The sequence below is a fragment of the Apium graveolens genome, unplaced genomic scaffold (assembly GCF_009905375.1).
Source record: "Apium graveolens cultivar Ventura unplaced genomic scaffold, ASM990537v1 ctg7353, whole genome shotgun sequence".
NCBI classification, from domain to species: domain Eukaryota; kingdom Viridiplantae; phylum Streptophyta; class Magnoliopsida; order Apiales; family Apiaceae; genus Apium; species Apium graveolens.
Genome location: NW_027420254.1, coordinates 772 through 14,914, shown reverse-complemented (window position 1 = coordinate 14,914; position 14,143 = coordinate 772). Strand labels below are relative to the sequence as shown.

At 35.8% G+C, this 14,143-nt stretch overlaps 1 protein-coding gene across 1 annotated transcript; it reads left to right on the top strand.

The window, feature by feature from the left end:
- The first annotated feature begins 11,740 nt into the window (after positions 1-11,740).
- Positions 11,741-13,592, top strand: LOC141704049 (uncharacterized). The gene is made up of 8 exons (XM_074507396.1): positions 11,741-11,840; positions 11,979-12,250; positions 12,339-12,613; positions 12,715-12,876; positions 13,004-13,105; positions 13,188-13,254; positions 13,357-13,453; positions 13,552-13,592. Exons 1-8 carry the CDS (start codon positions 11,741-11,743, stop codon positions 13,590-13,592), a joined length of 1,116 nt encoding a protein of 371 aa, XP_074363497.1.
- Positions 13,593-14,143: the final 551 nt, after the last annotated feature.

The window sequence follows — 14,143 nt, the reverse complement described above, 5'->3', positions numbered from 1 at the left end:
AAGATCGAGACTAATACAGAAGAAGATATGCAAGGAAAGAGTTAGAGGACTAGAAGAATTATATAAGATATCTGATTGATATATTTTAGGAGACAGAATTATATTCCATATCAATTAGAAGTTATCTTGTAATTGTGTACTATATAAACACAGACATAGGTTTACACTATATGTGTTATCATTATCGAGAAGATCATACATTATAACCTAGCAGCTCTCATGATATTTGTTCATCACTGAGAGAGAACAGTTCCATTGTTACAGAGTTTATTATATCGAATACATTTGTTTTCTATTACTTGTGTTCTAAATCGATTTGATTGTATTCTACACTGTATTCAACCCCCTTCTACAGTGTTGTGTGACCTAACAAGTGGTATCAGAGCCTATCTGTTAACACACATACAGTAAAAGATCCAAAACAATCATGTCTGAAGAAGCAGAAAATCCAACCAAGCCCGCCAAAACTGAAGAAACTCCAAAGACTCAAACCCACAGTCGATATGAGACTATTAGGGTTCCCATACTGAGACCTTCTGAGTATCCCATATGGAAAGTGAAGATGGCTATGTTTCTGGAAGCCACAGATCTAGAATGCCTAGACAGAATTAATGAAGGACCACATAAGCCAACCAAGCTCTCTTTTGTAGTTGCAGATCAGCCAGCAAAGACCGTACCAAAGGAGCAAAGTGAGTATACAGCAGAAGATAACTCATATATTTCCAAGGATGCAAAGGTAAGACATTTGCTGCATAATGCCATTGATAATGTCATGTCAAACAAGGTAATTCACTGCAAGACTGCAAAGGAGATACGGGATGCCTTGAAAACAAGATGTCAGGGAACTGATGCAATCAAGAAGAACAGGAGGATTATACTCACTCAAAAGTATGAGCACTTTGACTCAAAACCCGATGAGTCATTAACTGGTTTATATGACTGATTTGTCAAACTCTTGAATGATCTGTCACTGGTGGATAAGGAATATGATCTTGAAGATTCAAATCTTAAATTCCTTTTAGCTCTTCCAGAAAGTTGGGATTTGAAGTCAACTACTATAAGAGACAACTATGCTCTTGATGAAATTTATGGTATGCTCAAGACTCATGAACTTGAGATGGATCAAAGAACTAAGAGACATGGGAGAAAGTCAAGGACGGTTTCTCTTAAGGCTAAGGAGGAATCCCCCAAAGTGACTGTCTCAAAGAAAGGCAAAGGAAAGGCTCTCATCATAAAGTCTGATCCAGAATCATCAAGTACCAATGATGATGATTCGGAAACTAAAAGTCTACTTGAAGTAGATGTTGATGAAAAGATGATGAAACTGTGTGCTCTTATGGTGAAGGGTATCACAAAGATAGCCTACAGGAAATTTAGATGGGGAAAGAAGTTTTCCAGGAAAAGTGGAAGTTCTGATAAGAAGGGATTCATAAAATCTGAAGGCAAAGTAGGAAAGTCTGACAGAGGAGATTACTCGAATGTCAAATGCTAAAACTGTGGTGAGAAACGCCACATATCTCCTGATTGCAAGAAATGAAAGAGTGACAAAGGCAAGGCTCTTGTCACAAAGAAGAAAAACTGGACAGACACTTCAGATTCTGAAGATGAGGAGAACTATGCCTTGATGGCAAATGCTGATAGCAGTTTTGATGCTGCTGAGTTAAAGATACCTCAAACAACTTATGCTTTTCATACTAATAATAAACTGAGTTAGATCATATCTTAAAACCATGTTTATTAGTTACAGAGATCAAACTTTAACATGTGAAAGATTAACTTCTGAAAATCTTGCTTTTAAAAAGAGGAATGATTAATTAGAAAAAGAGTTAGTCATGTTCCATCAAACTCAGAAAGAAAGAGATTATGCCTTTTATGTTAGAGATGAAGTGCTAAAAATGAATAAATCTCTAAAAACTGAATTAGAAAAGGAAAGAGAAATTATCAGGACTTGGACTAACTCGGGTAGAACAACTCAGAATTTGCTAAGTAGTAGAAACTTTAAAGAGGGCTTAGGTTATGGAGATGACAAAAGTGAAAAAGGAACTGAACAAATTGAGCCAATTATTGTTAAACAGACTGTTAAGCCAAAGGTAAATCCTGTTAAGTTTGTAGCTAAAACTGTAAATTCTGATTCTGAAAAGATGAAAGAATCTGTGACAGAAGTTAAGGAGAAGTCAACTTATGACAAATTAGAACATGATAAACCAGTTGAAGTCAACATAGGCTTAATGACAAACAAGCAGCTTAAAAATAAGCTGAAAGAGATTAGCAGTGTGAACAAGGTAAAAGCACCTAGGAAAAATAGGAATGAAAAGGAAGGTGTGAATAAAAGTAATAATTATATGCATGTTCCTAATGCTCCTAGAAAGAAATGTTATAATTATGGAAACTCTAACCATCTTGCTTCTTTTTGCAGGAAGAATAAGAATATAAACTCTTTACCTCCTAAATCAGGAGTTAAGAGTCAGTCTGTTAGATTTAAGCCACAAAATCCTTGTTTTCATTGTGGTAGTATATGGCATTCCATTTATACTTGTAAGGAATATCATAGTTTGTACTATGATTATTATAAGATAAAACCTTCTTTGAAGAAACTTACTTTAATTCCTTCCAAGGTAAAGTATGATGCAACGTTTGATACTGTAAAATCTGATAAGAAAAATGTTAGCATAAACTCTGATGTTAAATCCGCTGCAAATGCTAACAAACTTAAAAAGGCCAAAGGATCCAAGCAAGTCTGGGTCCTTAAAACTAACCATTAGTGGTCTTTCTGATTGCAGGGCAACAGGAAGAATATCCTAGTTCTGGACAGTGGATGTTCACGACATATGACTGGAAATAAAGCCCTGCTATCAGACTTTGTGGAGAAAGCTGGACCAGGAGTATCTTATGGAGATGGTAACATGGGAAAAACTCTGGGATATGGCAAGATCAATCTTGGGAATGTCATCATTGAAACAGTAGCTCTTGTCTCAGGACTTAAACACAATCTGTTGAGTATAAGTCAAATATGTGATAGAGGTTATGATGTGGATTTCTTTGAAGAACACTTGAAGTTATAAGCAATTCTACAGGCAAAGTGGTTCTGAAAGGTAACAGGCATGGTAACATTTATGAAGCCAGACTTTCAACAAGTACTGATGGTTCTGCAATCTGTCTGTTGAGTAGAGCATCAATTGAAGAAAGCTGGAATTGGCACAAGAAACTCTCTCATTTAAATTTCAACAATATAAATGAGCTTGTAAAGAAAGATCTTGTGAGAGGACTGCCAAAGTCAGTTTTTGCTCCTGATGGCCTTTGTGATTCATGTCAAAAGGCAAAACAAAGAAAATCTTCTTTCAAGAGCAAAACTGAGTCATCAATTCTTGAGCCTTATCACCTACTGCATGTTGAAGTATTTGGTCTAGTCAATGTCATGTCTAATGCAAAGAAGAAATATGATATGGTTATAGTGGATGAGTTCACAAGGTACACTTGGGTGTACTTCTTGCACAAGAAGAATGAAACTGCATTTACTCTAACTGATCATGTCAGACAGCTGGATAAATTGATCAAAGATTCTGTTAAAATAATAAGGAGTGATAATGGCACTGAGTTCAAAAATTCAATCATGGAAGAGTTCTGCAAAGAGCATGGAATCAAATAAGAATTTTCTGCACCTGGAACTCCACAGCAAAATGGAGTTGTAGAAAGAAAGAACAGGACTCTTATTGAAGCTGCACGAACAATGCTTGATGAAGCAAAGCTGCCAACCTATTTTGGGCTAAAGCTGTGCAGACTGCTTGTTTTACACAGAATGCTACACTCATAAACAAGCATGGAAAAACACATTATGAGATGGTGAAGAAAAAAGAAACCAAATATGAAATACTTTCATGTATTTGGTTGCAAATGTTTTGTTCTTAAGACTCATCTTGAGCACCTGTCAAAATTTGATCTAAAAGCTGATGAAGGAATTTTTGTTGGATATCCACTTTCCACAAAAGCCTTCAGAGTCTACAATTTAAGAATAAGGATTGTCATGGAATCTATCAATGTCTCTTTTGATGATAAGAAGATTACTGAACTTGAAGATTTCAATGATCATGATCAGCTGAGATTTGAGAATGAAGATTTAAATTCTGATTCTGATGACTTAAATCCTGATCCTGTAAGTTCTGACGGTTTAAGTTCTGATGTCATTGAAACTGTGGTAACAACTCCAAAGGAAAATGCGTCTGTCCAGGGGGAGCAAGCTGAAGATCCTACCACATCTCAAGACTCTCGAGAAGCATCAAAACCTGTCACTGGCTCTTCAAGTTATGATTCATCTAGTTCTGATTCATCTAGTTCTGATGAGCCAAGTACTGATAATTTTGGAAGCTCTGATTCTTCAACTCCTGAAAAATTAAACTCAAATTCTGAAGTATCAGAGAGCATAACTACAGGGGGAGCATCATAAAATGCTGATGGAGACAGCATGAATAATGGGGGAGGATCCAGTTCTAGAGATCAACTTCCATCTGCAAGGAAGTGGACTAAAGCACACACACCTGATTTAATCATTGGAGATCCTAAAGCAGGTGTCAGAACTAGAACTGCAATTTCAAATGAATGTCTCTATCATTCCTTTCTATCTCAGACTGAACCAAAGAAAGTGGAAGAAGCTCTTCAAGATGTTGATTGGGTGCAAGCAATGCAGGAAGAGTTAAATAAATTTGAAAGAAATAAAGTCCGGACCCTAGTGCCAAGACCAAAAAACAGATCTGTTGTGGGCACAAAATGGGTGTTCAGAAACAAAACTGACAGTGATGGCATAATTATAAGGGATAAAGCAAGGCTGGTTGTTAAAGGCTACTGTCAACAGGAGGGTATTGATTATGATGAAACATTTACACCAGTTGCTAGATTGGAAGCCATAAGGATCTTTTTGGCTTATGCTGCTCACAAAAAGTTCAAAGTCTTTCAAATGGATGTGAAAAGTGCTTTTCTCAATGAAGAATTGGAAGAGGAGGTATATGTTGAACAACCTCCAGGCTTTGTAGATACTAAATTTCCCAATCATGTCTACATGCTAGACAAAGCACTTTATGGCCTTAAGCAAGCTCCAAGAGCATGGTATGAGACTTTAGCTCAATTCCTCCTAGAAAGTGGATTTCACAGAGGCACAATTGACAAGACTTTATTCTACCTCAACCATGGAAAAGGCTTACTTTTGGTACAGATATATGTTGATGATATCATATTTAGTTCTATAAATGCCAAACTCTGTGAGAGGTTTGCAAAGCTAATGTAGTCAAGATATCAAATGAGTATGATGGGAGAACTCAGCTATTTTTTGGGCCTTCAAGTCAAGCAAAATGAAGAAGGCACTTTTACCTGTCAATCCAAGTACACCATAAATTTACTGAAGAAGTTTGGAATGCAAGATAGTTCAACAACATCCACTTCCATGGCCACTGCAACCAAGTTAGATAAGGATACTGGTAAATCAGTAGATATTACAAACTACAGAGGTATGATTAGATCTTTACTCTATTTAACTGCAAGTAGACCTGATATCATGTGTGTTACCTGTCTTTATGCAAGATTTCAGGCTGATCCAAGAGTACCTCACTTAATAGTTGTGAAAAGAATTTTCAAGTACCTCAATGGTACAGCTGATTTAGGATTGTGGTATCCTAGGGAATCAGATTTTAAGCTAACAGGTTACTCAGATGCAGATTTTGCAGGATGCAAAATAGACAGGAAAAGCACTAGTGGAAGCTGCCAATTTCTTGGAAGCAGATTGGTTTCTTGGTTTAGCAAGAAACATAAGTCAATTTCCACATCAACTGCTGAAGCAGAATATATTGCTGCAGGAAGCTGTTGTGCACAGATTCTTTGGATGAAGAATCAGTTACTGGATTATGAGTTAAAATTTTCTAAAATCCTGATTTACTGTGATAATCAAAGTGTTATTGCTATGACAGGTAATCCAGTTCAACATTCAATGACAAAGCACATCAGCATCAGGTACCATTTCATAAGGGAACATGTGGATGAAGGTACAATGGAATTGCATTTTCTTCCAACAGATCAACAGCTAGCAGATATCTTCACAAAACTACTATATGAAGCTACTTTTATAAGATTGGTAAATGAACTTGGAATGGTTTCAGGTTCTTTCTCAACATCTGCTTAGTTTTTGTTCTCATGCATCAGACTTTATGATCAGTATTTACAGATTATATTATCTCTATGTAATCTGTGCTTAGTTTGAAAATTCATTAAATGCTGATTGTTATCTGATGTGGATCTATATACTCTGATAAGTGTTTTGAATGTTCTGTGACTATTCAATCCAATGAGGATAACCGTGCTAGATGCTGACCTAGTAGTCTCTAACATACTAGAAATCCCATGTATGGATTAGTTGTTCATGTGGAAACTCATTAGCACAAGCAAATTCTGATATTGAGCTTAGTTAAGTTTACTTTGTGTATCTTATTACTAAGTCACAAACTAGAATCTTGTTTCTTATCTGTCAAATTTTGATGTCAGTAAATCTTAAGGATGAACTACATGCTGATAAGCCTCACTTATCAAAAGAAAAGAAAAGAAAAGAAAAGAATAAAAGTCAGCACTACTAGAAATTTGTCGATAGACATCGCTTATTAGCCGATGTCTATTTAAAATCCAAGCGATGTCTTTGCATGCGATGAGAAAGGTAGGTGCATTACACATCGCTTATTTGCCGATGTCTATACACAGTTTAGACATCGTTTTTCTTAACAATGTGATGTATTTTTCTTCAATGTATACCTTCACTATGGTTTCAGTTATTCATTCATATGTCATGTATATCATTTTAAACTTATCACATATAAAGCAATATGATACATTAACATCGAAAAACTTGTTAAACTGATGTGTAACTTAACATATTACATCAGTCTTTTATCAGAAGCGATGTCGTACCTTTCTTTTTTTAATGGAACCGATATCTTTGTGTGTGTTTAACATCAGTTCTTTCAAAATGTGATATCTATTATATTGTTTTACATCAGTCATTTCTTGTGAGCTGATATGTGTGCCTGCTTATGACATCAGTTTATTGAATGAAATGTCTTATTTGACTACATTTTACATCAGTTATTTTGTCCATGAAGTGATGTTTGTTTATTTTTTTATTCATGAATCCCCTGTTTCAATCAAATGCCCAACACCCAAACAAGAGTCATCCAAAAACATACCAACTGCCATTTTACCATTCCAAACTAACCAAACCAAAACAAACGCAAAAACAAACATACATTCATTGATTTACCATAGATTATACCATTTACGTACATATATCCACCACCAACCAAACTTCATAATCCAAACAAACTACATAACTACAATAGCAAGTACTAGACATCCACCATCGATCATTTACATAGTTCATCCCAAACAGAAATTTACCAACTAAAGTTCCCCCATTATATTTATCAACAAAAACCACTAGTAGCTCTTACAAATTCTTACAAATTCAGTCTACATAAAGGAGCTACAGATTAGGCCTTTTTATAAGAAGGACTCGATATGGCTAAGAGTCTCACATCGAACCTCGTCCAGCTCAGCCTTGGCAACAGTCACCTTTCGATTCTTTTTCGACCACTGAAAAGTGTAACACACAGGAATTAGTAACAATGAATTCTACCACAAATTATATGTACACCAGTTATATCAAGAATGAATTAAGCAAAAAAATATACCTTTTTGATAAATGTCATTTCATTATCCATGGCAATTTCTTTCATATACCACATAACAACATAGCCGCATTCAGTTCCACCGGGCTGTTTGGGGCATCCCTATTTAATTCAAAAAACTCAGACCAATTAATAAGTAAATTAATGCCCCTATCTAACCGAAAAAACTCTGACTAATAAGTAAATTAATGCCCATGGTTCTTACGGTAACATATCTGATAGTCGGTGCTTTATTTCCCCTTCCGGCCTGAATATTGAACGCAATCACAGCCCTGTCATCTTAGCAGTATCAATAACACAAATTGATTGATATCTCAATAATGAAAATAATCACTCGAAATTAAATGCAAATACCTTGATATTGCTTTTTTCCAACTCGGGATAGGTAGTTGAACGAGGCAGAGGATTGAGTATGAAAACCTCGCCCGCCCAAATCACAACCAATATCCAATGGCAGCTATTTTTTATAAATATTTATAATAAACAGAATTAATATCAGAATCATATCATTTTGAATTTCATGCTTATAAATAAATAAATAAATAAAGCGATTTATAATAAATCTGAAGACATTTTTTATGTACTTACTTGCTATTATGTGGCATAAAAAAGAGACGATCAGGATTACCCTCTTTAAATCGACTAACCAAATTATCTTCAAAATTGTTGTTCAAGGTAACGAGACTCCGGGATCACAGAAAGCAAATTGCTCCAAATTTTCATTTTCACAAACCATGCAATGCAAGTATCTGCATTGCAAATAAATGAAATTATAAAAAAAACAAGAATATAAATGCAGAAATTATCAACAAGAAGACAAGACAATAATTAAAAAATTTATACTACTAACGCCATGTATGCAGAAATTGCTGCTTGGCCAATCATTTTAAACTCAAGCAAAGCAATTATGTTTTCATGCAAAATGAAAATTCTTTTCTCAACACCAAACACCTCCGCATCGCACGGGATTTGAATGGAGTTTCCAGTAGACTTCATGAATGTCGTTGCATGTTTATACAACAACCGAAAGCGCTTCGGAACATTTTTATTGATTTCCATATTCTCAAATAAGGACTGAACCTTATGCAAATCAGTTAAAGGATCCTTCCCTTTCCTTTTACTTTTCTGAAAATATTATCAAATTATTAAAATAAATATAGAGTTAATATAATAGTGCGAGATCCAATAAAACAAAGATGTAAAATAATATACCGCGGTAGCAGGGGCATCTGGGAATATGATTAAGTCGCGGGGCCATGAGACGTAGGAGCCAACAGCCTGCTCTACTGTTTCAATCTCACCGACTACCGGAACAGGAATCTTGGCTTGTCCTTGGATTGGCCCCATCCACTGAGACACGAGCACAACCAGGCTGCATTGACAATCCGTGAATAGATTTGTTCATGTCATCATCGTCAAACAACAAGCCAAATGCCACCTTATTTTCTATTGTGCCCACAGCCAACTCACATTTTCGTGGACCAGCCTACACACATATATATATTTAACGAGTAACTATGATGAATGCTTGAATAATGTCGAGCTAAATTAAATAAATGTGCTTGTTATTTTACCTTGTTCTCTGGTGGAAAAGGATCCATTTGATTATCAACTATTTGAGCATCACAACTTGCTTTTTCCGAAACCAGAGGAGATGAAATATTTGCTTTACTGAGTAAGCCCTTCAGTTCAGCCAACTCCTGCCTTATCTTCTCCATTTCCTTTGCCATCTCTTGCTTGGCCTTCTCCAACTCTGCATCCCTCTCACAATCCCGGGCCAATAGCTCAGCTTGGTTATTCTACTTCTTTTTCCATTTGGTAAATTAAAGAAAATTGATGGGCTAACAAAGCCTCCAACTCCTCGAACCCTCCCCGAATGTTCGGGAGTTTGCAAGGCCGTAGTTAACACCTCTTGACCTCCCAGAAGGAATGAATCCCCCCTTACTTTGCAGCTCCAGTAAATTCTCCTGTCATGAGAATGTTAACATATAAATCAGAACTGAATGAACCTCCCTCATAAAAATAATAAAAATTAGAACTGAATTGAATTGCAATTAAAAAAAATTAACGTTGCTTGTTAAACACTCACAATTCTTTTCCCTATTTCAGCTAGCTCTGGATCAACCTCCTCATCATCAAGTTTCCCTTACGAGCCTTGTGCCACATAAGAGCCCGATCAGGTTCTTCATCGAGAGCCAAGGTCCTTTCTTTTGCTTGAATTAAAATCAAAAAATATTAAACACAATATATGTAGAATGCAACTATTTAAGTTCAATGCTTAAACAGAGGTACCTCTTCTTTACAATCCAACATAACCCTTTCTAGATGTGCGGTGAGGATATTTTCGATTGCTCACCCGCTCCATTTGTTTTTCACTAAAGTGACTACAACAAACATTTTAAATAATATTAACATGCTATTTTCTCTAAAATATTTGTAATACATAAAATATCAGTTCACAACATAAATAAAACACAGATATAAACACACGATCGATCTCTTTAGCGTATACCTTCCATGTCGAGGTAGTCCTTTCAGCAATAAAATTTTCCAAGCCTCCTTACCAACAAAAAGCATACTTCACTGGAGGCTTATCGTAGTTTCTTCTTCTGTCCAGATACGGCTTACATAAATCCCTTATTAAATTTGCTTTAAAATTTCTCCACTTTGCTCCTGCAGACCTGATCAGCCCCTTCTGAAGTTGCTTGGGGACTTTAAATGTCTCCTGAAACCAATGTTATGCTCTACATGAGTACAAGAAAATGCAAAATTTACAAAGTGCATAAGAAATTGCTTATTTATATACCTTCACATCGATCCATATTTTCTCCTTTAGTTCATCGGGTACCTTTGACCAGTTAGGATAATCAATCGGAATCATGAGTCCGATTGATTATCCTAACTGGTCAAAGGTACCCGATGAACTAAAGGAGAAAATATGGATCGATGTGAAGGTATATAAATAAGCAATTTCTTATGCACTTTGTAAATTTTGCATTTTCTTGTACTCATGTAGAGCATAACATTGGTTTCAGGAGACATTTAAAGTCCCCAAGCAACTTCAGAAGGGGCTGATCAGGTCTGCAGGAGCAAAGTGGAGAAATTTTAAAGCAAATTTAACAAGGGATTATGTTAAGCCGTATCTTGGACAGAAGAAGAAACTACGAAAGCCTCCAGTGAAGTATGCTTTTGTTGGTAAGGAGGCTTGGAAAAATTTTTGCTGAAAGGACTACCTCGACATGGAAGGTATACGCGAAAGAGATCGATCGTGTGTTTATATCTGTGTTTTATTTATGTTGTGAACTGATATTTTTATGTATTACAAATATTTTAGGAAAAATAGCATGTTAATATTATTTAAAATGTTTGTTGTAGTCACTTAGTGAAAAACAAATGGAGCGGGTGAGCAATCGAAAATATCCTCACCGCACATCTAGAAAGGGTTATGTTGGATTGTTGAAGAAGAGGTAACCTCTGTTTAAGCATTGAACTTAAATAGTTGCATTCTACATATATTGTTGTTTTAATATTTTTTGATTTTAATCAGCAAAAGAAAGGAACCTTGGCTCTCGATGAAGAACCTGATCGGGCTCTTATGTGGCACAAGGCTCGTAAGGGAAAACTTGATGATGAGGAGGTTGATCCAGAGCTAGCTGAAATAGGGAAAAGAATTGTGAGTATTTAACAAGCAACGTTAATTTTTTTAATGCAATTCAATTCAGTTCTAATTTTATATTTTTGAGGAGGTTCATTCAGTTCTGATTTATATGTTAACATTCTCATGACAGGAGAATTTACTGGAGCTGCAAAGTAAGGGGGAATTCATTCCTTCTGGGAGTCAAGATGTGTTAACTACGGCCTTGCAAACTCCCGAACATTCGGGGAGGGTTCGAGGAGTTGGAGGCTTTGTTAGCCCATCAATTTTCTTTAATTTACCAAATGGAAAAAGAAGTAGAATAACCAAAGCTGAGCTATTGGCCCGGGATTGTGAGAGGGATGCAGAGTTGGAGAAGGCCAAGCAAGAGATGGCGAAGGAAATGGAGAAGACAAGGCAGGAGTTGGCTGAACTGAAGGGCTTACTCAGTAAAGCAAATATTTCATCTCCTCTGGTTTCGGAAAAAGCAAGTTGTGATGCTCAAATAGTTGATGATCAAATGGATCCTTTTCCACCAGAGAACAAGGTAAAATAACAAGCACATTTATTTAATTTAGCTCGACATTATTCAAGCATCATAGTTACTCGTTAAATATATATGTGTGTAGGCTGGTCCACAAAATGTGAGTTGGCTGTGGGCACAATAGAAAATAAGGTGGCATTTGGCTTGTTGTTTGACGATGATGACATGAACAAATCTATTCACGGATTGCCAATGCAGCCTGGTTGTGCTCGTGTCTCAGTGGATGGGCCAATCCAAGGACAAGCCAAGATTCTTGTTCCGGTAGTCGGTGAGATTGAAACAGTAGAGCAGGCTGTTGGCTCCTACGTCTCATGGCCCCGCGACTTAATCATATTCCCAGATGCCCCTGCTACCGCGGTATATATTTTTACATCTATGTTTTATTGGATCTTGCACTATTATATTAACTCTGTATTTGTTTTAATAAATTTGATAATATTTTCAGAAAAGTAAAAGGAAAGGGAAGGATCCTTTAACTGATTTGCATAAGGTTCAGTCCTTATTTGAGAATATGGAAATCAATAAAAATGTTCCGAAGCGCTTTCGGTTGTTGTATAAACATGCAACGACATTCATGAAGTCCACTGGAAACTCCATTCAAATCCCGTGCGATGCGGAGGTGTTTGGTGTTGAGAAAAGAATTTTCATTTTGCATGAAAACATAATTGCTTTGCTTGAGTTTAAAATGATTGGCCAAGCAGCAATTTCTGCATACATGGCGTGAGTAGTATAAATTTTTTAATTATTGTCTTGTCTTCTTGTTGATAATTTCTGCATTTATATTCTTGTTTTTTTTAAATTTCATTTTATTTGCAATGCAGATACTTGCATTGCATGGTTTGTGAAAATGAAAATTTGGAGCAATTTGCTTTCTGTGATCCCGGAGTCTCGTTTACCTTGAACAACAATTTTGAAGATAATTTGGTTAGTCGATTTAAAGAGGGTAATCCTGATCGTCTCTTTTTTATGCCACATAATAGCAAGTAAGTACATAAAAAATGTCTTCAGATTTATTATAAATCGCTTTATTTATTTATTTATAAGCATGAAATTCAAAATGATATGATTCTGATATTAATTCTGTTTATTATAAATATTTATAAAAAATAGCTGCCATTGGATATTGGTTGTGATTTGGGCGGGCGAGGTTTTCATACTCAATCCTCTGCCTCGTTCAACTACCTATCCCGAGTTGGAAAAAGCAATATCAAGGTATTTGCATTTAATTTCGAGTGATTATTTTCATTATTGAGATATCAATCAATTTGTGTTATTGATACTGCTAAGATGACAGGGCTGTGATTGCGTTCAATATTCAGGCCGGAAGGGGAAATAAAGCACCGACTATCAGATATGTTACCGTAAGAACCAGGGGCATTAATTTACTTATTAGTCAGAGTTTTTTCGGTTAGATAGGGGCATTAATTTACTTATTAATTGGTCTGAGTTTTTTGATTAAATAGGGATGCCCCAAACAGCCCGGTGGAACTGAATGCGGCTATGTTGTTATGTGGTATATGAAAGAAATTGCCATGGATAATGAAATGACATTTCAAAAAGGTATATTTTTTTGCTTAATTCATTCTTGATATAACTGGTGTACATATAATTTGTGGTAGAATTCATTGTTACTAATTCCTGTGTGTTACACTTTTCAGTGGTCGAAAAAGAATCGAAAGGTGACTGTTGCCAAGGCTGAGCTGGACGAGGTTCGATGTGAGACTCTTAGCCATATCGAGTCCTTCTTATAAAAAGGCCTAATCTGCAGCTCCTTTATGTAGACTGAATTTGTAAGAATTTGTAAGAGCTACTAGTGGTTTTTGTTGATAAATATAATGGGGGAACTTTAGTTGGTAAATTTCTGTTTGGGATGAACTATGTAAATGATCGATGGTGGATGTCTAGTACTTGCTATTGCAGTTATGTAGTTTGTTTGGATTATGAAGTTTGGTTGGTGGTGGATATATGTACGTAATTGGTATAATCTATGGTAAATCAATGAATGTATGTTTGTTTTTGCGTTTGTTTTGGTTTGGTTAGTTTTGGAATGGTAAAATGGCAGTTGGTATGTTTTTGGATGACTCTTGTTTGGGTGTTGGGCATTTGATTGAAACAGGGGATTCATGAATAAAAAAAATAAACAAACATCACTTCATGAACAAAATAACTGATGTAAAATGTAGTCAAATAAGACATTTCATTCAATAAACTGATGTCATAAGCAGGCACATATATCTCACAAGAAATGAC

What these genes read in the sequence shown, in the direction of transcription:
- LOC141704049 (XM_074507396.1), top strand. Translation starts at nt 11,741, where the DNA reads ATGGCGAAGGAAATGGAGAAGACAAGGCAGGAGTTGGCTGAACTGAAG. An exon ending in TCTGGTTTCGGAAAAAGCAA is followed by an intron (nt 11,841 to 11,978) that starts GTTGTGATGCTC and finishes ATATGTGTGTAG; the next exon opens with GCTGGTCCACAAAATGTGAG. An exon ending in CAGATGCCCCTGCTACCGCG is followed by an intron (nt 12,251 to 12,338) that starts GTATATATTTTT and finishes TAATATTTTCAG; the next exon opens with AAAAGTAAAAGGAAAGGGAA.